The sequence below is a fragment of the Molossus molossus genome, unplaced genomic scaffold (genome assembly GCF_014108415.1).
Source record: "Molossus molossus isolate mMolMol1 unplaced genomic scaffold, mMolMol1.p scaffold_m16_p_1, whole genome shotgun sequence".
Classification (NCBI taxonomy): Eukaryota; Metazoa; Chordata; class Mammalia; order Chiroptera; family Molossidae; genus Molossus; species Molossus molossus.
The window spans coordinates 245,299,867-245,323,460 of record NW_023425344.1 but is presented as its reverse complement, the minus strand read 5'-3'; the positions used below and the strand labels follow the sequence as shown (position 1 = coordinate 245,323,460).

At 44.9% G+C, this 23,594-nt stretch overlaps 1 protein-coding gene across 4 annotated transcripts in view; it reads right to left on the bottom strand.

Annotated features, from left to right (window-relative positions):
• Positions 1 to 1,763: 1,763 nt before the first annotated feature.
• AK7 (adenylate kinase 7) overlaps positions 1,764 to 23,594 on the bottom strand; it is a 66,384-nt gene continuing 44,553 nt past the window's right edge. For 2 of the 4 annotated variants that reach the window (XM_036279378.1, XM_036279397.1), the window contains 6 exons: positions 16,346 to 16,474; positions 15,882 to 15,950; positions 10,469 to 10,666; positions 6,996 to 7,216; positions 2,516 to 2,674; positions 1,764 to 1,802 (listed from right to left, as the gene is read on the bottom strand). In XM_036279378.1, the coding sequence (XP_036135271.1) occupies positions 1,764 to 1,802; positions 2,516 to 2,674; positions 6,996 to 7,216; positions 10,469 to 10,666; positions 15,882 to 15,950; positions 16,346 to 16,474 (815 nt within the window). The remainder of the gene's footprint in view (positions 1,803 to 2,515; positions 2,675 to 6,995; positions 7,217 to 10,468; positions 10,667 to 15,881; positions 15,951 to 16,345; positions 16,475 to 23,594) is intronic. The other 2 variants (XM_036279388.1, XM_036279404.1) reach the window with 2 other exon arrangements.

Genomic DNA, 23,594 nt, shown 5'->3' with positions numbered 1-23,594 from the left:
GTCCATGGACCGACACTCCAACTGCTGAGCCAAAACAGCCAGGGCTGAATTCACAACATTTAAAAGTGGATACAGGCTCAGCGGTAGAGCATCGGCCTGCGGTCCAGAGAGACCCGGGTTCGGTTCCCGCTAAGGCCACGTACCTTGGTTGCTGTTTGTCCCCGGCCCTGGTTGGGTTGTACGGGTGGTAGCCACTCGATGTGTCCCTTTCGCGTTGATATTTCTCTCTCTCTCTCTCTCCCTCCCCACTCTATCTGAACAACAACAAAAAAGTGGATACAACCCAAATGGCCATCAACAAATGAATTATTAAACCAAATGTGGTCTATCCACACAATGGAATATTATTCGGCTGTAAAAAGGAATAGAAGCAGATACATTCAGTGACATAGATGAACCTTGAAAACATGCTAAGTAAAAGAAGCCAGACACAAAAGGCCACATATTGTATGATTCTGTTTATATAAAATATCCAGAATAGAGAAATCCATAGAGACAGCCAGCAGATTAATGGTCGCAAGGAGCTGGGGGGAGAGGATAATGGGGAATGGCTGCTTAATGGGTACACGATTTCCATTTGGGGTGATGAAAGTTCTGGAGCTAGATGGTGGTGGTGAGTGGACAGCACTGAGTGTACTTAGTGCCACTGAATTGCACACTTTAACATAGCTATAACGATAAATTTTATGTGGTGTGTATTTTACCAAAATAAAAAACAATAGCACAGTTGTATTCAGATTACTATCTAAAGGGATGAAATAGATATACCATTAAAATAAACCTAAACACATTTTTTGTTCAGTGTAATTCTGGGGATTATAGGACTTTAGAGCTGGAAGAGACCACAGGGATTGATTGCTGTTGCCTGTACTGTACAGTCAGTTTCAAATATTGGGCAGCTTTCTGGTTATCACAAATACTAGCATTATTCATTCTCTTACGTGAATTTTTCTACCAAGAAGTTTCTAATGCTCTCTGACTCATGGGTCAGGGCACTGACCCTGAACTCAAAAACCAACCTTATGGAAACCAATCACATCTGACTTCCTGTGACTCAGCAAAGCATCAACCATCCTATAATTTGTTTCTGTTTCTAACACCACTGGTATTTGGGCCATAACAAATTGTGTAAATTTATTAACCTACATGTTCAAATAATATATAGTCTTACTTTTCCCTATACTATAAATTACCAGAAACATTAGTGTGTAGACTACTTGGACTAAGAATGAAATATTAAATCAATGTTTGTCCCATGAGCTCCGTCACAGATACCTTATCAAATTTACCTTTCAACTTACCTTGTTCTGTTCGTTAATCCTCACTGGAGGGTATTTTTCCACTGATTTTTTTTTTTTTTTTTTTTTGACAGAGGGAAAGGAAGGAAAGGAGACGAGAAAGAAACATTGATGTGAGAGGGAAACATTAATTGGTTGCCTCCTGCATGACCCCAACCAGGGCTGGGGATCAAACCTGCAACCCAGGTACATGCCCTTGACTGGGAATCGAACCCGAGACTCTTCAGTCTTCGGGCGGACACTCTAACTGCTGAGCCAAACTGGCCAGGGCTCAAATACAGGTTTAATGAAGTAGTCACTCATTGCCATGTAGCTTTTTATAACGATTTAATGAAATATTTGCTTGCAGGGGGAAAAAAGAACTTTCCAAAAACCGGGAAAACATATTTCAAAGCAGTTTTTCAAATCAAATGTCAAAGTCATCTCTAGCTCTGTAAAGGGTTAGGGCACGAGGCCTTTCCAGCTTCACTGTGTTGCAGGGTTGTTCTTGAAGAGATACTCTGCCTGTAAGTGAAGCAAAGGAAAAAGGCAAGTCATTAATCAGCAGATATTACAAAGTATTTATGAGTCATATGTTTGTACTATTAATGTTTACAATTTAAAAATAAAAGTATATAAATCTTTTACTTTCAAATGAGTAATAAAAATCTTACTATAGCTAAGTGAAATAAGCCAGTCACTTAGAGAAAAACACCATATTATTTCACCTATATGTGAAATCTAATGAACAATATAAACAAAATAGAAACAGACTCATAGAAGCAGAAAACAGACTGATGGCTGTTAAAAGGGAGGGGGTTTGGGGGACTGGGTGAAAAAGGTGAAGGGATTAAGAAAAACCTCATAGACAGACAACAGTGTGGTGATTACCAGAGAGAAAGGGGTGGGGGAGGTCGGAGAGGGTAAATGGGCGATAAATGGTGATGGAAGGAGACTTGACTTGGGGGGGGAGGGGGCGAACACACAATACAGTATACAGATGATGTACGATAGAATTGTACACCTGAAACTTATATAATTTTACTAGCCAATGTTACCCCAATAAATTCAATAAAAAATGTAAAACTCTTATTATAGACTGTGAAGGTATTAGAGGCTATTTCCCAAATACCAGGCACACAATTTCTCTATGCCAACTAACTTCCCATTTAGATTCAGGTATATTTTATTTTCAAACTGATATTTTTTAAAAAAACAAAAAAACCTAAATACCTTACCAGAAAATCAACAGGATCCTCTGGCCTGACCCTACAACACTCGTTCAGACCCTGCATGAGCGTTGGCATCACATAGGTCATTAAATAGTTCCTCAGGGGAGCAGACTGTGCCTCTAGGAATTCTGTTTCTTCTCTTTTCACTTCCTCTAGTCGTTTATTCTACAAACAGAACATTTAGGAGTGGGGTACATAGTCAGAAAAGGGAGAACACTTTCGTACAACGCACCCCACAATGCATTAGAGTAATGCTATAAATATTCACCATGTTACTGTAAAGATGGCATTTCCAACCAGCAGAAAATAGATATAAATGGTGTTGACAATGGGTTAGTCATTTAGAAAATAATAAACTTGCCCTGGCCGGTTTGGCTCAGCGGTTAGAGCGTCGGCCTGTGGTCCTGAGAGACCCGGGTTCGGTTCCCGCTAAGAGCATGTACCTCGGTTGCAGTTTGCCCCTGGCCCCGGTTGGTCGTGCGGGCGGCAGCCACTTGTGTCCCTTTCACGTCGATGTTTCTCTCTCTCTTTCTGTTCCTCTCTCTCCCTCCCTCTCTACCTGAACAAAAAATGGAAAAATGTCCTCAGGTGAGGATAAAAAAAAAAAAAGAAAGAAAATAATAAACTCACTAGGCTGTGTGGCTCAGTGGATTGAGTGTTGTCTCAAGGACTGGGAGGTCCCAGTTTGATTCCTGGTCAGGGCACATGCCTGGGTTGCCAGCTCGACCCCCAGTAGGGGGCGTGCAGGAGGCAGCTAATGGAGGTTTCTCTCTCACATCGATGTTTGTCTCTCTCCCTTCCTCTCTCTCTAAAAAACAATCAATAAAAGCATATTAAAAAAATAAAACAATAAACTGGACCCCTACCTCACTTCTTAAACAAATAATTTCTAGCTGTCTAGATAAGGAAGGAAAGAAGGAGGGAAGGAGGGAAGGGAGGAAGGGAGGAAGGAGGGAGGGAAGGAGGGAAGGGAGGGAAGGGAGGAAGGGAGGAAGGGAGGAAGGAAGGAAGGAAGGAAGGAAGGAAGGAAGGAAGGAAGGAAGGAAGGAAGGAAGGAGGGAAGGAGGGAAGGAGGGAAGGAGGGAAGGGAGGAAGAAAGGGGAGAAGAGAGAGAAGAAAGGTTCATAGAAGTGCTAGGAGGTCTGGAAGGTATTGCTGTGGTGGTGGACATTTGTTATTCCTTCCTCAGCACACAGCCACACTCCCTTGGGAAGAGTAATTCCATATTTCCTTTAAGAAATCTTCCTTCTCAGGCTAGTGGTTGAGGTGGGACTTCAGCACATCAGTCCAGCCCACCTCCTGTCCATGGACGCATCAGGGAGAGGCCCAGGACAACGCTGACAAAGAAGATGGAGCAGAGGAAGGGACCCCAGGTCTTTCGTGATGTCATCTGAATCACTGTATCAAGCCTTGCCTGAAGACAGTCCTACCTCTGGACTTGTCTGTTTTGTGACTCCATTATTTTCTTTAAAAAAAAAATTTTTTTTCTTTATTGATTTGAGAGAGAGAGGAAGGGAGAGGGAAAGAGGGAGAAACATCGATGAGAGAGAACATGGACTGGCCGCCTCCTGCATGCCCCCCACTGGGGATCGGGCCCACAACCTGGGCATGTGTCCTGACTGGGAATCGAACCAGCGACCTCCTGGTGCCTGGGAGGATGCTCAACCACTGAGCCACAGCAGCCAGACTCCATCAGTTTTCTTTACTTCTAAGCCATTTTAACTTTACTTTTCTGTCATTTGCAAGATAAAGAGTCCTAACTGATTTTTTTTTTTTTTAAATAAGTCTTTCCACCCTGGCTGGTTTGGCTCAGTGGTTAGGGTGTTGGCCTGCGAGCCAGAGAGACCAGGCTTTGGTTCCTGCTAAGGGCATGTACCTCAGTTGCAGTTTGTCCCCGGCCCTGGTTGGGTCGTGCAGGAGGCAACCACTCGATGTGTCCCTTTCACGTCGATGTTTCTCTCTCTCTCTCCCTCCCACTCTATCTGAACAAAAAATGGAAAAATGTCCTCAGGTGAGGAAAAAAAATAATAATAAAGAGGTCTTTCCCAGCAAAACAGCAAACCCATAAATCAAAATGGGAAAAGACTGATGGATTTGACTACATCTAAACACAAGTATTTTTATGACCAGAAGAAACACCATAAATGATGTTAAAGGATAAATGAGCTACGAAAAACTATTTACAACGTATTATAAAAAGCTAAGATATGATGGGAGTGCACACTATTTGCTAGGTACTGTCGGCATGATTTTACAATATTAACTCTTTAATCACCACTGTGACTCTTTGAAGTAGATGCTATAACCATCCTCATTTTATCCTGGAACACAGAGTAACTGGGACAGAGAGTAACACGTACAAGGCAACGGACCTACAAAGAGCGTGGAGCCGGATTTGGACAACTTGGGAGGACGTCATCCCCTGGGGCCATTCCTGTTTTTCTCGGCCTTCCTTATCAGGAGTTGTTCTTGCAAAATAATAATAAAAACGCACACACACACGGCTCAAGCATGGGCAGAGGGAACGTGGGGACATAAGAAGAAATGTAAATCCCGAACTGACGTAGGGAAAGTTGTTAAATTTGTGATCTGAGGCATGAAAACTAAAACAATGAGATCGGTTGTTGTTTATCAGAGTGGCCTGTGTGTGCAAAATTGAGAAAGCAGGGTTGGAGGGAAACACACCGTAAACAGTGCATGAACTTGTTTACCCTTGCCGGAGGGTAGCTCAGAAATGTGTATCAGAAATGAAACCACATATGCATAGCCTGACCTAGCAAACTTAGAAATATATGCTAAGGAGACAATTGGGCACACGGCTATGAGCATGAGGACATCCTCCAACCCTCCCTCTCTTCCTTCCTTCCTTCTTTCCCACCCTTCCTTCCTTCTGTACAATAGAAAGAATAAGTGCAAAGAGAGAAATTAAAAATTATAAAAGGGGATATGACATGTTTTGGAGAGGGGCAGGGGTTGAAACTTTATTTTATTGATTGATTTGAGAGAGGAAGCTGGGGGGAGAGAGAGAGAGAGAGAGAAACATCGATTTTGTTGTTCCACTTATTTATGCCTTCACTGGTTGATTTTTTTTTTCCTTTGGTACATGCCCCTAGTGGGAACCAAACCCAGGACTCTCTGGTCCACAGGCCGACGCTCCAACCGCTGAGCCAAACCAGCCAGGGCATTCACTGGTTGATTTTTGTATGTGGCCCGACCAGGGATTGAACCTGCAATCTTGGTGTATCATGATGACACTCTAACCAACTGAGCTACACAGCCAGGGCAGGTGTTGAACATTTAAATATGGCTGATGTCCAGGAAAGGTCTCATTGGAAAGATGACTTCTAGTAAAGACAAAAAATGTGAGGCAACTAGTCACGCGGGTGGCGCAGGTTTCAATGCACTGGGCAGTCACCAAGGGCCTTGGGGGCCCCATAAGGAGTTTGGACTTTCCCTGGCCCTGTAGCTCGGTTGGAGCATCACCCCAATAATGCCAGGGTTTCGGGTTCAATCCTCAGTCAGGGCACATGCAGGAGTCAACCAATACATGCATGGACAAGTGGAACAACAAATCGATGATTTTCTCTCCCTTTCTCTCAAAATAAATAAATAAATTTTAAAGGAGTTTTTGGACTTTTATGTAATGCGATGGTCAGCCTGGGAAGACTTGAAGCAAAGAATGGCCATGGAACAACTCTTTTAGAAGGCTGCATGATGCCCTGGCCGGTTTGGCTCAGCGGTTAGAGCGTCGGCCTGCGGTCCAGAGAGAGACCTGGGTTCGGTTCCCGCTAAGGGCACGTACCTCGGTTGCAGTTTGTCCCCGGCCCTGGTTGGGTTGTGTGGGTGGCAGCCACTCGATGTGTCCCTTCACATCGATGTTTCTCTCTCTCTCTTCCTCCTACCCTAACTGATCAAGAAAAAAGGAAAAATATTCTCCGGTGAGGATAAGAAAAAGAAAGAAGGCTGCATGGGAAGAGACTGGAGGGATGGGGTGGGGTTGGGACGGCAGCGGGAAGGCAGAGCCCGGTACTCAGGTGAGAAGCACTGACCCTGTGGAGTGGAGAGCCACGAGGCTCTGAGCACTGCTGCAGGAAGCGGACTAGGTAAGACTCAGTGCAACCTGGGAATGAGCAGGGTGGAACGAGGCTGACCACCCAGGCAAGATGGGTAAATGGAGGAAAATCAAATGAAATTTGACACATGTACAGGGATACATATTATTAATGCTACTGGTTACAGCTAGTTACTATTGTTATGATCTATACTAAGCAAAAGATTATGGGCATTGTTTCTGAAATGGTACATAGGACTAAATAAACTAACAAACAGAACTTACCTGGAGTATTTCTGTGCCATTTCTCTGTTAGCAGGATTGGAAGTACAACTGGCCTCAAAGGCTTTGCAGGGACCCTACACAGGTGCACGCACATGCACACAAACACAAGCCTGCACACATACACACACGCCTGCGCACACACACACTCACCCACTCCTCCCAGCGAGCAATCTTCTCTGCTGTCTCCGTGGCTTCCCTGTGCTCCCGGTTCGCTTCCTCGATGGCCTCCCTGGCCATGCGTTCCTCGGCAACCCTCCGCTCCTCTTCCGCCTTCTCCTCTTCCGTTAAACCATAATTGCGAGGCTCCCCAATCTCTTTGATAAGCTGTTTGATAGCGAGTCTGTTCTGAGTGTCTTCAAGTTTTCCTATGTCTTTAAATACAAGGAGAGAGGAAGGTGATGAACACATACTTACATTCTGGGCCTGCCTGCAATGTATTCTGAGCCCATATTTGGGAAAATTCTTCATCACTATCAACTTGTGATGGTTAAGTTATGTGAATTACCACTCTGGGGTTTCCTTCTCTAGTTGCATAGTTCAGAATTTCTTGTCTAACTGTAACATCAGACTAGTGTTGGGAAAATGCAGGGAGGAAGACTGGGCTCCAGTCTTTGAGTTCTGACAGTCACTGTTAATTAATTTAAGTGGATGGATAGGGTGGGGTTGGGGTTGAATGGACTTCCTCAAAGGAGTGAGCTCTCCATCCCTGGAAACATTCAAGCAAAGACTGGAAAACTGCATGTGGAGGTTTTCACAGAAGGAAGTCCTACATCCTTTGGAGGCCAGACTGGGTAACCTCCAGGTTTCTTTTGTTTTCTGTTTCTGAGAATCAATTATTTTGGACATGTTTTAATTTATTTTAAAAATGAACCATTTTGCCCTGCCCGGTTTGGCTCAGCGGTTAGAGCGTCAGCCTGCGGTCCAGAGAGACCCGGGTTCAGTTACCACTAAGGGCACGTACCTCGGTTGCAGTTTGTCCCCGGCCCTGGTTGGTTGTGCGGGTGGCAACCACTCGATGTGTCCCTTCACATCGATGTCTCTCTCTCTCTCTGTTCCTCTCTCTCCCTCCCACTCTACCTGAACAAAAAATGGAAAAATGTCCTCAGGTGAGGATGATTTAAAAAAAAAAATGAACCATTTCAGTTAGCCTACTTGAGAAGGACAAAGTCCAAACTACAGACTCTCTGAGTAATGTTAATATCAGGACCAAGAAAAGAAAGACTTGTGGGTAACAATGAGTTCCCCCACAGTCACTAAATAGTCAACTCTGCGCCTCTCTTTTGGGTTTCCTCGGAAGGTTTCCGTCTGCATACAAGGGTGTTCCTTGGATGCCTTTTGCTACTCGGCACCTCCAGACCGTTCTCCCTCACCCCACACCCACGTACAGCCACGGATGCTCTCCTCCCCACCCCATGTGTACACAACATAACCTTGACCTAGACTAGAGGCACGCCAGCTTCTGCCCTGGGAAGAGGGAAAGAACAGGGACAATGTATCAGTGGGTAGAAGCAAGCCAAAAAAAAGAGGCAGAAACAAAAACAAAACACGTCTGTCCGTGGGTGCCTGAATCCTAGCCTGTAAGTGCGTTTTCCTGATTCCTCTTGTACAGTAGTCACAACCTTGGTGTGTTTGAAAGAGCTCTGAAGCATCTTTGAGAAGGTTCACTTTTGGAGGAAGGGCTCACAGAGGGCAGTGCTGCCCCAGGCAATACTTCTGTGCTGACCCCGGGTGGGGGTGAGGACTGTGGATTGGGCGGGGATGGGCACAGGACCAAATGGGCACCACGTGGTCTCTGACTCTTGGAAAGTGGAGTTAGGACGGAAAGTCACGTCCAGCTCCAGGCGTGGCTTCAGTGTAACATGGAAACCCTGGGCTGTAGGGCTGCCCCACCGCGTGAGCCAGAGAGGAGACAGAGATTCTGGCCCAAAGAGCGAGAGAGTGAAGGACAGGACAGAAAAGAGGAGTTCAGAGATGCAGAAAGAATGTGGGTGCCAGCATCTTTCCAGGCCATTCCGGACCCTTCTGAGGCCAGGCTGCACCCCTGACCTTGACATCCTCCCTATGTCCATCCTTAGGACACATTTCTCCCCTTTACTTTTATCTCCCAGTTATCAGCATGGAAATGAGGCCAAATGTGTTGGGCATAGAACGAGACAGGAACACAGTGGTCATTCATTCCTCTCGTCATTTCTGTGTCTCTCAACATTTCTCCCTAGGGCTCTCCTGATCTTTCCAGAAATAATTTCTGGGGTTTTACTGAAAAGATGACAATTACTATTTTTGTGACATTTGCTCACCATTTTTTCTTAGTTCTCTAATTAAATAGGGTAAAGGACTTTTTCTACTAGTAGGTGTCAGATCCTTAGCTTTACATATAGAATATGTAAAATATATCCAATAGCCCGGCCAGTGTGGCTCAGTGATTGAGTGTCGACCCATGCACCAAGAGGTCGCAGGTTCGATTCCTGGTCAAGACACATGCCCAGGTTGTAGGCCCAATCCCCAATGGGGGGAACGCAGGAGGTGGCCAATCGATTTCTCTATCTCTCTCCCTCTCCCTTCCTCTCACTCTAAAATCAATAAATAGAAATTATAAAAATAAAATATATCCAATATCCACAGACAGTCTGACAAAGGCAAAACCCAGTCACTTCCAACAGTGCAGATTTATAAGAAGTGTTATCTTTTTCTTAGTAGGTCATTTTATGGCTTCATATTGGTAGTAAAAACAAAATTTGAACTCCTTCAAAGTGCCAGATACTTCCTATCTCTTATCTTTACCGTTTGGAAAAACTCTACAAGCCAGGGATTACTCTATTGTTTCACAGATGAGAAAAATGAGCCAGAACTGGAATCAGTTCTCCTGACATTAGCTCTAAGGCTCCCAATACTCCAGGGTCCAAATGCTGGCCCATCTGGCTCTTGGGGGTGAAGAGAGGCCTCGGGAGGCTCAAGGGGTTGGCCCAGCCACTAAGCTCCCACCAAGCTGGGGCTTTCTCACTAAAGGAGGACAAGTGTGTGCTCAGAAAAGCAGAAAGGAAGTTTAGAGGTTCACCAAGCCAAGTGGAGTTGAAACAGCCATGAGAGCTGAGGTTTGGAGCCAGGAACCATGATGATGGTGAGGATGATGAGAGATCACACCCTGGGTGCTTATTGTGGGCTAAGTTCCGAGGAAAGTGTTTAGGGGAACATGGGAAAATGCAACAAAGGGCTATTTGCTTTTCTGAGTAGCTATGGGGGTCAGCTGGCCGGTCCAAAGGCCAGGAGGGGCTCTGTGAAGAGCACTAGTGCCCCCCAATGTTAACAGTGATGGCTCGTAGTCCCCAAGAAAGCTGGGGAAATGGCCCAGAGCAGCCAGCAGCAAACACATTTCTTTGAAATGCCCTTTACAAATTTGGTATCCCGCTTCATAATATATCCATGTGTTTTCATATAACAACACGCCACCACCAAAGCCTCCAGTAGGACTCCCCAGGAGAAGTGCCTGTTGATCCTGTGACCTTGTGATACTTCCGTCCTCCCCTGCCCGGCCCGACCTGGTCTTGCTCTGGGGTTGGCTGGGGCTGGTCCAGACACTGGCAGTGGCTTTCCACATTCACATTATCCTCGGGGTCATTTCATACCAATGTGTATTGGGTGGATTTCAAGTTCATCGAAGTAGTTGAAGACCGTCTCATCTTCGGTATTGATGTCCCGGTAGTTGCTCAAAGCCCGGAGGAACTGGTCCTGGCTGTAGTGGGTGCCTGCCACAACGCTCTCGGGGAGATTCATCACCCGGAATTTCAGGAACTCGTCCGAGGCGTCCAGTGCACAGACAAATTCTGGGGAGACGGAGGGGCTCCTGAGTTAGCTAAGTGACAGAGCAGGTTATGTAACTAGCAGGTGCTGGTGGACAGGAAAACTGCCTGGGTGGCAGCTGAGACCTCACGTGCTGTCAATGGCCTGAGAAACGGGAGGTTAAATACACACAAATCAGGCATTTTTAGAGACTGCCCGCTGAGGCCCAACCAGTTGGTACTTGAAGGATCTATTATTTTTCTTTCCCTTCCTCCTTCCAGCCCTTCCTTCCTTCCCTCTCCCCTCCCTTCCTTCCTTTATTTTAATAAAAGCAGCAGAAATTGTAAACGGCAAATCTCTAATAACCCTGAGGCATCCATCCTCAGCTTCTCAGTCAATCCCCAGAGACCGGTGGCTACGAGCGAAGTGCTTTAATAGCTGATTCGCCAAATTAATATAAACGGTGACTCCCCTTGAGAATTTACTTTTCCACGGATCCAGCACTTGCCTTACTTCATGCCGCTGGCTAAGAAACATCTATGTCCAACACTACATGGTCAGCGCTTATCTAAGTTTTGACCCCCAGGTTGTGTTGACAGTGACATTTCACCCACCTGTGATTTTCTTGAAAACCATGAAAGCAGCTGTTTCTCCAGTTTCTAGTATAAGTTCAATGGATATTTGTGGAGTGAATGAATGAGTGATTAAAGTGCAGGTCAGTGAAATTAACTTTCTAGGCGAGATGCTACTCTCAGATGTCCTCGACAAGACCGGAATATACTGATCAGCCATCATGGACATTGCAAATTGCCTGCGAAGCTTGGGACTGCTTTAATTTTTATCCAGAAATTGTATTGGTTTGCCACATAATAATGCCACTCTCACTTCATTGCATTCTAATATGCTTTCTTGAATAAGCAAGACAAGTAGGTGTTCCGTGCAGAGCCCTGAGCAGGGTGTGCCCTGGGGCACATGGAACACCTGTGAACACTGTTGGCTTTGTGCGTGAACAGTGAAAACAAAGGTTGAGGACAGAGCATAGCCACAGTCTGATACCACCACTATTCTGACCCAATTTAATGTATTTAGATGCTCATCTTTGATCATTTGATTTTTCTGAGTAGCTATATTTTGAAAAGGATACAACTGGACCCAGGATGCTACTAGGGTACTTAAATAGGAATTATGTGAACAAATTCACTGGAAATTGAGTGTCTATAAGCTCCATGACGTCAGTTATCTAGGTCAAAATTTAGTTATTCTGGGACCTGGCTGGGTAGCTCAGTTGGCTAGAGAGGTCGTTCTGATATGCCGAGGCTGCAGGTTCGATGCCCAGTCAGGGCACATATAAGGATCAACCAGTGAATGCATAAATAAGTGGAACAACAAATCAATGTTTCTCTCTCTTTCCCTCTATCCCTTTATCTCTCTTTTTAAAAAATCAATAAATTTAAAAAATTGTCAAAAATCTAAGAATTTCAAAATATAATAAATACTGCATCTTTTTTCTAATGATTGGGAGATGGAAGATTCCAGTTAATCAAATATTATGAATAATGAGTGATATACTTGGCTTCCAATTTTCAAACAATTTTAATATGATGAAATATATTTCCCCCTAGATGGTATATCTTTAAAATCCTCTATCTTGCCCTGGCCGGTTTGGCTCAGCGGTTAGAGCGTTGGCCTGTGGTCCAGAGAGACCTGGGTTCGGTTCCCGCTAAGGGCACGTACCTCGGTTGCAGTTTGTCCCCGGCCCTGGTTGGTCGTGCGGGTGGCAGCCACTCGATGTGTCCCTTTCACATCGATATTTCTCTCTCTCTCTCTTCCTCTCTCTCCCTCCCACTCTATCTGAACAAAAAATGGAAAAATGTCCTCGGGTGAGGATTAAAAAATAAAAATAAAAAATAAAATAAAATAAAACCCTCTATCTTTTAGGATTCAGGGAGAACGTCAGGACTTTGCAGTATCTTGAGAGAATTATTCAGAACATCTCCTTTTCTTGTGCTGGCTAACTGTGGACAGCAAGCAGTAGATTTCTGCTTGGTAAGATAGTACAAAACAAAGAGGTCACTGTATTTGACTATCTAGAGTCATGTGAAAATTAAAATTTAACAAATGTTTCCATATTTATCAGGCAGGCGCAACTTGAGACGTGTCTCAACTAGGAGTTCTGAAAAGAATCAAATTGGATATATATGCTAACAGTGGAGATAAAATGCAATGATTTACCCTCAGGCCTGGATTACCATAGATTCAAACGTGTGGTCACTCAAATCAAGCACGGGTGCTTGTATTAATCATGTTGTTTTCTGTATCTTACGATGTTTTGACATCTGGAGGGGGCCTTACGGAACAGGACGGGAGGCTGTCCCTCCCAGGGCTAGCTAGTCTCTAAACATAGTTAACAGCTTAACCAGGAGCAAGCCTCTCATATGCAAATCAACTGTCCCCTTTGTATAAGACACACCAGGCCAACATTTCCCCTGCCAGAAATCATCCAGGGCCAGGTACCAGGCGACTAGAGGCCAGAGACCACTGGAATTACGCAAACCATCCAGTCCTCTGAAAAAAGCTGTTAACTCTGCCCTGCCTTGCTCTTCCCGTGGAAACCCCACGAAAGGCTGTGTTCTAGACTTTCCCCTGCCGCCTGCTTCTGCCTCTAGACCAAACCTGGTGCTTGCCGGTGTGGCCCTGCACGCCCCCTTCTCTGGGGAAACGTAATTCATTCCTCTCAACGGCACTAACCTCTTGTGTGGTCACTCAGTCACCTCTGGAAATTAAAATCTTGCGGATACAAGTGAAACAATGCTCTAATTTCTTTTCTTTTCTTTTTTTTATCCTCATCCGAGGACATTCCCACATTTATCTTGAGATAGAGCAGGAGGGAGAAAGGGAGGAAGAGAGAAAGAGAAACACATCGACACAACCCCAACTGGGGCCAGGGACAAACTGCAACAGAGGTACGTGCCTTTAGCGGGACTGCACCCGGGCCTCTGGTCCGAGAGCTGATGCTCTAACCACTGAGCGAAACCGGCCAGGGCTCTAATTACTTTCAGGAAGATAGAAAATAAATATAATTTCTGGAAATAGAGTAATTTACTAAACACATACTAAACATTCTAAATAGATACCATCTTGGGCCTGTCTGGCCTGTGTCCATGGACCCTGGATCATGGACCGTAAGAATCAGTCGTCATTTTATCTGTCTCCATTTCCTTATCTTATGGGGACTTTCATTCGCTCTGTCCTTTGGAGGCAGTGGGGTGAGGAGACCTGGTGTGAGTCTCAGCGCTCCTGCTGACCAGCGAGGTGGGCTGGATAGTCTCCGGGCTTTCGCTTCTGGAACGAGTAAACGGGAGTAATCCCGCCTTGCAGGATTGTGCAGAGATTGCAGGAGCTCATCTGGAGTGCCCGCTGTCTGGCAAATGGTTAGTTGAGCTGAGTTTTATTTATTTGTGCCCAGGGAGAACGTGAGGATGCAATGAATAAATATTGCCCAGAAGTGAGAAACGCTCATGAACTGGATAGACCTGGTTATTTAGAGTAATGGACTGAGGCAAATACATAAATGGATGGGAAATTTGAGACAACCCACCCCTTTCCTGTTCCTGCCATTAACCTCCATCCCTGAGGATGGCCGCTCGCTGGTGGTCCCGGTGCCTCCGTCGGCTTCATCGTGAGCTGTGCCTGGACCAACAGGTGGAGAGGGTTACAGCCAGGAACTGACTTTCTGGGGGACTTTGACACAAGTGAGCAGGCCCTTCTGAGTTACAACTGTCGGGGCCCAGGGCAGGCAACCCCAAGATATCCCACAATGGCATATTGATTGTTTTGAATTAAAGGTACTTAAAGAACCATCTGTGCAAGGGGAAAACCCTGCCCTCTCTGTTCCCCGAACAGCAGGAGATCATCTCCCAGTGCCAGGTGCCCTCCCTGCTCCTGAGGGCTGAGAGACCACCTAATCTCAGAGTGCAGGGACTTCAGAATGGAAAGCGTGCATGCATCGGCCTTGCAATGCCTTTCAGTTTACTAGTCAAGTCCAGACTTTGTTTAGATTCCTGACTAAGAGGTACGCAAAACTTGCTTAAATTCTTTTAAAAAAAATTTTTTTTCTTTATTGATTTTTTTTTTTAGAGAGAGGAAGGGAGGGAAGAGAGAGAGAGAAACATCGATGAGAGACAACATCGATTGGCTGCCTCCTGCATGCCCCCCACTGGAGATTTGGCCCACAACCTGGGGAAGTGCCCTGACTGGGAATCGAACTGGTGACCTCTTCATGAGTCAATGCTCAACCACTGAGCCACACTTGCTGGGCTAGATTCCTTTTTAATGTGCACTGACCTCCTTTCTTCTGCCAGTTTCTCATCAATGCATTGTTTCTTTGTTTAAAGGGTATAAAAAGGAATCTGGTTCGATCATTCCTTTGACTCTCACTTTATCATCTGAGCATCTTATTGTGATTCTCCCATGCACATGTACGACGTTTCTTCTTCTGTTAATCCAGTCTTGTGTCAGTTTTGTTATTTTATTATTAGTCCAGCTGCAAGAACTAAAGAAAGGGGGTGGAGGGGATTCTCCCCCTTCCAGAAACAACCTGTACTAAGTTGTTGAAAACAGCTTGTATTTATCATCTGGGCCAAAAATTTCCTCCTATGATTACACCTCATACTAAGCGATTCAAAAAATAGAGAAAGAGGAAAAACTTTTGAAGTTCACGGCGAGGTCAGAAGAAATGCCCACTAGTTACTCAGCAACTCCCTTTTCGTGGAATAAGTGGTCTGTGCCTCTCTCCCGACAGTACATTGTGAAATCTCTGTAAATATATGATAGAGCAAACTTGCCGTGGAGTTAACAGTGAACCGGAGGCCTTTTACCTGCCCCGTCTCAGTGCTGGATTCTGAAACGTCCTCTGAAGAGATGATGGCATCGCTGGCCCCTGAAACGGGTCAGAGCAGCCGTGATCCAGTCCCTGGGGGTCTTGCCAACGGACTCAGAAGTCAGGGCATCAACAGACGGGCTACGTTTTGCTTTGTTACAGGAGGGAGCAGCAGAAATAAACATTCTCAAAAAACCTTAATATCCCTGATATTTATCCCCAACGCATTCTTTAGTTTGGACATTTGATTTTAAGTGTATTATTTGACTTCAAAACAAAACAAAACAAAACCTATTAATATCAAAAAGATTGTTCTCGTACAAGGAAATATCAAGTGGCATGCCTTTAACTATGACCTTGGAGAGAGATTTTAAACTTACCAGGTATGATTAATTTATCAAAGGGAGACATTTTGCCTTTCATTTCTTCCTCCTCTTCCTCGTCATCTTCTAATAAAACAAAATATACATTGTTGTGGTTATTATCTATTATTGTTATGGACAGCTCAAAAAATTTAGCTATTTTAACTACTAGTCACTAATTTTAATTGAGTGATTTTTACTCTGAACAGTAAAGTTGCACCTCATCTGAATGCAAATATTCAAAATAGAGGGAGCTGGTGTGGCTCAGTGGTTGAGCATTGACCCATGCACTGAGAGGTTGTAGGTTCGATTCTCCGTCAGGGCACATGCCCAGGTTGTGGGCTCAATCCCCAGTGAGGGGCATGCAGGAGGTGGCCAATCAATGTGCTCTCTCATCGATGTTTCTCTCTCTCTCAAATCAATAAAGAAAAAATGTTAAACAAAACAAAACAAAAAAAAACAGAGGGAGCGCTCAGACTTACGGATGAACAGGTCTTTGGCTTGGTCATAGGTCTCTGGGAATCCATCCAAAATGTAACCTTGATTCCTGCAAGGCATGGATTTTAGCTTTTCTTTCACAAATCGAATTATATATTGATCTTCCAGTCGGCCTAATAAAAAAGGAAAGAAAAATATTGCTGTGGAGTCAAATTCTACGTAGGGGTTACATGAACAGTCATCTGAAAAACGACCATGTGGTCCCTTATTTTTCCATTAAAGTGAACAGTGGGTGATTTTGGATCTCAAACACGACACATTGATTCGAGCGTACAGTACAGTGGGAGAGCCCAATATGCCCGTCTCCCGGGAAGAACAGAGCAAGTGCTGTGTTCGCATTTCCAGAAGGTTTCTGTGGTCGCAGCTTCCGGGCGCAGTTGAATGTGGAGAAAGCGGAGAAATCCAGAGCGTTCGTGCTTAACAACAGGGTCTACGCAATTCTGTGTGGACATCATCCCTCTGTACCCCTACACGGAATGTAGATGCTTCTGCGGTGTGAATTAAGATAATATTCTTGGATGCTGTTAGCACACGATTTAGTATTAGTAGGTGTTTGATAAACAGTTGCTGCATTTGAATAAAAGTTAAGCTAGATCTGAGCCTCAAAGTCCCCCATTCTCTTGAAAGCTGCAGAAAGGACAGTGGCCCCACCCTGCTCCCTGTCTTTTCCAGTCTTCATGGCATTTCTGACCTTGGCCCCGCTGGACAGGTCCCTCTCAAGCCTTGGCTGATGCAATTGCCTGTGGAGACTGAAGAGGGGGAAGTTTGTTCTAAAACGGGCGCAGTGGCCCTGGCGCCGTAGCTCAGCTGGTTAGAGCAGCACCCCAATATACCAAGGTTGTAGGTTTGATCTCTGGTCAGAGCACATACAAGAATCAACCAATGAATTCATAACTAAGTGGGACAACACACTGATCTCTCTCTCTCTCTCTCTCTCTCTCTCTCTCTCTCTTTCCCCCCTCCCTCCTTCCTCTCTCTCAAATCCATAAGTAAATTAAAATTTTTTTTAAATAAATAAAACTGGCACAAAGATTAAAGATGTAGAGATTCAGAACAGGCATCTACAAAGTGTTCCACTGTGACCTGTGAATTATTTTGAACTGAAGGTAATTGAGACCCTTTGGGTTCACAAGAAACTTTTCTTTTTTATCCTCACCCGAGGACATTTTTGCATTTACCTTCAGGTAGAGCAGGAGGGAGAAAGGGGGAAAGAGAGCGAGAGAGCAACATCAATGTGAGAGAGACACATCGATTGGTTGACACCTGCATGACCCCAACTGGGGCCGGGGACACTTTAGGTTTATCAGTGGGCTTTTGAGATAAATAGTTTTTTTTACCTCTTTTTATCACTCTATTAATGACAATAAAATGACCAAACCAAAACACCTCTCCTTCTACTTTTCATTGTCACACTAATCATTACGTAGTAACTGATTCAGAAAATAGCTGTCTTTCAGAAATTTGAATATTATGGCAGAGACAAAAAAATAATCAAAAGTATTATTTGGCATAATGAAATTCCTCAAAATGATCTGACTTTACTTCCCAGTAAGGTTCACAATGGTGCAAAGATATAAAGACAAATTTTTTTTTAAGTCAAGGGATTCACTAATATTCAAGGACAAGTGTTTGAACACTCTACTCTCAATTTTCAAAGGCTTCTTTGGTAAAGCAAAGGCAGACTCAGAAATCCAGCTTCCATTCCCTTCAACAGCCTTCCTTGGGTTTATTATTTTTTTTCAAATTAAACGAGAAAGTTTATTTAGAAAGTCACAGAGGTAGAAGAAGTGAGCCAGCTGGGCTGCGTGGGCTCAGGAAACAAGTTACAGAGGCAGAAGAAGGGCCCTTGGAGCTTAGGAGAGAGAAAGGCTAAGGTAATGTGCCTGTCTTTACATCTCTGGGGAGAAGGAGGGGGTGGTGGGGGAATGGGAAAGGCACGGGCATGCGTCAGAGAAGGAACACGCACTACCGTGGTTTATTTCAGGCTGTGAGCTTTGCCATTCATTTCTGTTTGCCTCTGAACTCAGGTGTCCAGTATGTAAGAAGGGACCTCCAACAGCAGTTGATGATAATTATGGACTGTGAGTACACACAGGACTACGCCCAAGTGCCTTTCTCTAGGGAACCGTGGCCTCCTAGATATACACCCAGAGCCAGTGTCGAGCTCCTTGGAAGGGGACTGTCCCTTCTGCTTTGAAATGAATGAGTGCAGCTCTACTGGATAGCCTTTAAAACACCACACTACTTAAAAAAAAAAATTGTCTATCTTTGACATACCAGTAGTATTTAAAATGCTAATATTAATACTTACTTATTCATACTTACTACAACAGGGTTTAAAAACAGGTAACTACAACCAAGGTATTTTTGAAAATAAGAATCTGCCAAACCCAACAACTGTTTTTAATCTGATAAATATCATTACCATGAATGACCATAAAAGGACATTGTGCATTTCCTCCAAAGAGCTGAGGGTTAGAGGGAGAACAATTCTTATGAAAAAATAAAAGTCAAAAATCTCAAAAAATTTAAGTACCAAGGTTGTACTTATTTTTGAATATGTTTTTATTGATTTTAGAGAAGAGAGGAAGGGAGAGGGAGAAACATCAGTGAGAGAGACACATTGATTGGCTGTCTCCTACATGCCCCCTACTGGGGATTGAGCCTGCAACCCAGACATGTGCCCTGACCTGACCAAGAATCAAACTGGCAACCTCTTCGTGCATGGGTTGACACTCAACCATCTGAGCCACACTCGGCAGGCTTAAATAGCAAGGTTTTAAATAATCTATGCACAGCACAGACACTGTGAGGTTGATACATTTACATGTTTTTTATCCCAGAGTTTTATATTTTCAAATTCACAGACTAGTTGAAATAGCCCAATGATCTATCAATCATCTGGCATCCCACTAACTAGATTTAATAATTCTACAATGCTTTGGAAATATAAAGTGAGGTGTGTATACACACACACACACACTAGTGCACTAGGAGATTTAACCAAGTCGTGTTTTGGCTGCACTGTCAGGGGGTAGACGGGAGTGGAATTATGTATGAACAGGACATGGAGGTGCCTTATGGTGGCATTGTGAAATCTGTCTTGTTGTAATCATTTGACTCATACAATCACAAACTGGGTCATGTTAGGGACAAGTGAGCTCACTTCTGTGTCCTCATGCTGTGACATTTCTATGTGGGTCTATGTGGTAGGTTCCAAGATCGAGTTTTGTTCAAATATTTAATCAAGGTTCACGTTCTAGTTTCTGGTAAATATGACGAGGAAGGATTTTTGGAAAACTTGAGGGGGTTGAGGAATTCTCCCAATCTTATAGGAAGTGGGGGGGGTAGGTGGTGGGTAGAGCAGAGAGGGAAGGGGTAGTTGCTGTTCTGAAGACTTTTAGTTCCCTCAGACCACACCCGCTGTTCCCTCCCAGGACCCCTCCAGACAGAGGCTGCTGAGCCCGTCTGGCCTTTTGCATCTGGGAAGAACAGTCTCCAGCCAAAGATAGGTCCTTCTTGACCTTGTGCAATGCAGTGACTATCCTCAACTTAGCACTGTCTCTTCGACAGTGCTTCCATATGTCACCTCCCAGGCACGGAAAGAACCCCATTGGCACGTCGCACCACCCTGTTACATGGAGTTCTTGGATAAGACTTTGGGGCCTTGCAAAGACCTATTATACATGACTCTGTCAATAAATATTGTCCATTGTTTGTCTGGTCTGGTTAGCTTGAAAACTAGTAATTCTTGCCTCTCTTCTGGGGGTGGCATCATTCACTGCCCCTAGTGCCTCTTTCTGTCCTTACATCTGGGCTTAGAATGTATGTACATCCCTGGCAGGTGTGGCTCGGTTGGTTGGGCATCGTCCTGTATACTGAAAGGTTGCTGGTTCAATTCTGGGTCAGGACATGTGCCCATGTTTTGGGCTCGATCCTCAATAAGGGGTGTGCAGCCAATTGATGTTTTGCTCTTGCATCAATGTTTCTCTCTCTCTCCCTTTCCCTTCTTTTCTCACTAAAAATCAATTTAAAAATTGTAAAAAGAAAGAAAGAAAAGTGTATGTACACAAGGCCATGTACACCTGTGGATTCCTAAAAAGCCCAGCCTCCATCCTTATTATTTTTTTTTTTTTAGAAAAATTTACTTTTTATTTATTTTTTATCCTCACCCAAGGACATTTTTTGCATTTATCTTCAGATGGAGCGGGAGGGAGAGAGGGGGGAAGAGAGAGCGAGAGAAACATCGATGCGAGAGAGAAACATCAACTGGTTGCCACCCATACAACCCCAACCGGGGCCGGGGACAAACTGCAACCGAGGTACGTGCCCTTAGCGGGAACCAAACTTGGGACTCTCTGGTCCACAGGTTGACGCTCTAACAGCTGAGCCAGACTGGCCAGGGCTAGAAAATTTTTATAAGTTTATCTGAGCCAAATTGATGACATATCCGAAAGCAAGATCTCAAAGCCCCCCCCCCCCCAATGTGTCCTGGCCAGATTTCCTTCCACAGGCGTCCCCCCCCCCCCAAGAATGTCTTCTCTCGGGTTTCTCCTCTCCCCCAGATGGTGGAAGCAGGGCTCTGTTACACTCTAAACCAGGAGAGTGGCTCCGGGTCTCCGGGGAGAGGCAGAGGTGGTGGTGTACCTCGAAGTTTTCACCTGTGCTTGCTGCATGCCTTCCTTCTGTGCTAAGAAGTCTCTCTGCATTCCACCTCCTCCTGGCCCAGCCCTCGCCTAAGCAGAAACCAAGACTGAGATACCCCCTGGTTGAAGTGGACACTCAGTATATGCTAACAAGACCATTTCCTCTGCTGCTGAAAACCAGGCTGGCATGGCCTGGGGTCGGAGGGGAGGAGGCGGAAGGGCAGCCTGGATTTCAGGAGGGCATGTAGGGACACCAGTCACTGAAGATGAGTAGTTGGGAAGAGGACCGCCTGGAGGATGGAGGGTGGCGGGCCGAGACCAGAGGTGGGGAGGGTACTCAGGAGCAGTGCCTCAGGGGAAGGCAGGGGGCGGCCCAGCGGCCCAAAGAGGCACAACACCAGGAAGAAGCAGCAGGCACCCAGGCCACCTGTCACCCAGGGCCAGTTTACACTTCTGTCCTTCCCTAACTCCCTCCTGCCCCAGTCCAACCCTGGAAGATCAGAAACAGCCACCAGCAAGACGGGAGAAGTAAACCAAGAGGAGAAACCAAACGTGCTTGATGAGACAGTCAGGGGAGAAACTCTCCACTGCCTGAGAGTCCACACCATTGGACTGGTCTCTAGACAATACTAGTAGAACCAGTTGATGGAGGAACTCAACTGTCTACGTGTGAAAATGAAATGGTTTCATTTTTCTAACAATTGCTAACTCAGTTTTCCTGCTGGGTAGCAAGCTCCCTTAGAAACATCTCAGTTAAAAAACCCAGCTTGTGGTTATTTGAATGGAATTCTTAAAGCATGAATTAACAATGCGGCTACTGCCCTGGCCGGTTTGGCTCAATGGTTAGAGCATCCACCTGCGGTCCGGAGAGACCTGGGTTCGGTTCCCGCTAAGGGCATGTACCTCGGTTGCAGTTTGTCCCCGGCCCTGGTTGGTCGTGCAGGTGGTAGCCACTCGATGTGTCCCTTTCACATCGATGTTTCCCTCTCTCTCTCTTCAAAAACAAAAACAAAAAAACGATGCGGCTACTTACTTATCATCCAGGGGTTGCAGTGAGACTGGCCTTAAAATCCATGCCAGGGTGGGGGGGAAAATGAGTCCAGATTTTGAGTTGACAGTGACACTTGACTGTGATGAGTTTGTTCAACAAACTGGTTAAAATTACCAAGTGAGTATGGATGAAAAAGGGGGTTCTATGGAAAGTAACATCGCAGGGTGATCTGATCAGAGATCTCTAACTGGGCGGGTTGAGGTGGGCAGGCACACCCCAGGAACATAACTTTTTAGTGAAAGGTTTTAAGTCAGCCCTGTCCATTATTCTTGTGCAAATGCCTGAAGTAATACCTGGGAGAAGGTAACTCTCAAGAGAGCACAAAATCTCCTTAACTGTCCTGTAATTCAATCACCACCTGGCTTCCTCCCACTGTATGTACTTTTCCTACTGTCTTTAAAAAAATTTTTTTTCCTTTATTGATTTTAGAGAGAGAGGAAGTGAGAGGGAGAGAGAGATAGAAACATTGATGAGACAGAACATTGATTGGCCACCTTCTACATGCCCCCCACCGAGGATCAGGCCAACAACCTGGGCATGTGCCCTGACCCGGAATGGAACCAGTGACTTCTTGGTGCATGGGTCGACACTCAACCACTGAGCCACACCAGCCAGATGTAATTTTCCTACTTTCCCTCCTTAATCTCAAATGTATAAAAGAGGCTGCACACTGTTATTCCAGAGCATTTGAGATCTTGCTCCCCGGTATATGTTGTCAGTTTGGCTCAAACTCATAAAAATTCTCTACAGGTCTGGATGTTTCTTATGTCCAAACAAGAGTAGGAATATTTTCCCAATGATTTGTATTCCTTCCTACATTAAATATGGGTCCACGTTATTCATCACTTTTTTTTCTATTAAGGATTTAATGATTTTCTGATTAGTTTGCCTGAGTATTTTATATATTAAGGATATTAACTGTCATATTGGTGACAAGTATTTTTTCCTGGTTTGTCTTCTGCCTTTAAGTTAATGATTTTTGATGCTTATAAAATATGTATGACTACACATTTTATTCTTTTTAACTTAGGTAGTTCTTTCCCATCTTATTTTTTAAAAATATTTTTATTGATTTTTCAGTAAGGGAGGAAAGGAGAGGGAGAAAGGAGAAACATCGATGTGAGAGCAGAACATCCATCAGCTGCCTCTGCATGCCCCCTACAGGGGATGGAGCCAGAAACCCTGACTGGGAGTCAAACCGGCCACTTTTTGATGTACAGGCCAACGCCCAACTAACTGAGCCACACCTGCCAGGGCCTTTCCCATCTCATGATCAATCACCAAAAAAAAAATTTTTTTTTTAATCTTCACCCGAGGACATTTTTTCATTTTTTGTTCAGATAGAGTGGGAGGGAGAGAGATAGAGAGAAACATCGACGTGAAAGGGACACATCGAGCGGTTGCAACCTGCACAACCCAACCAGGGCTGGGGACAAACTGCAACCAAGGTACGCGCCCTTAGTGGGAACCGAACTTGGGTTTCTTCGGACCACAGGCCAACACTCTAACCGCTGAGCCAAACCAGCCAGGGCCAAT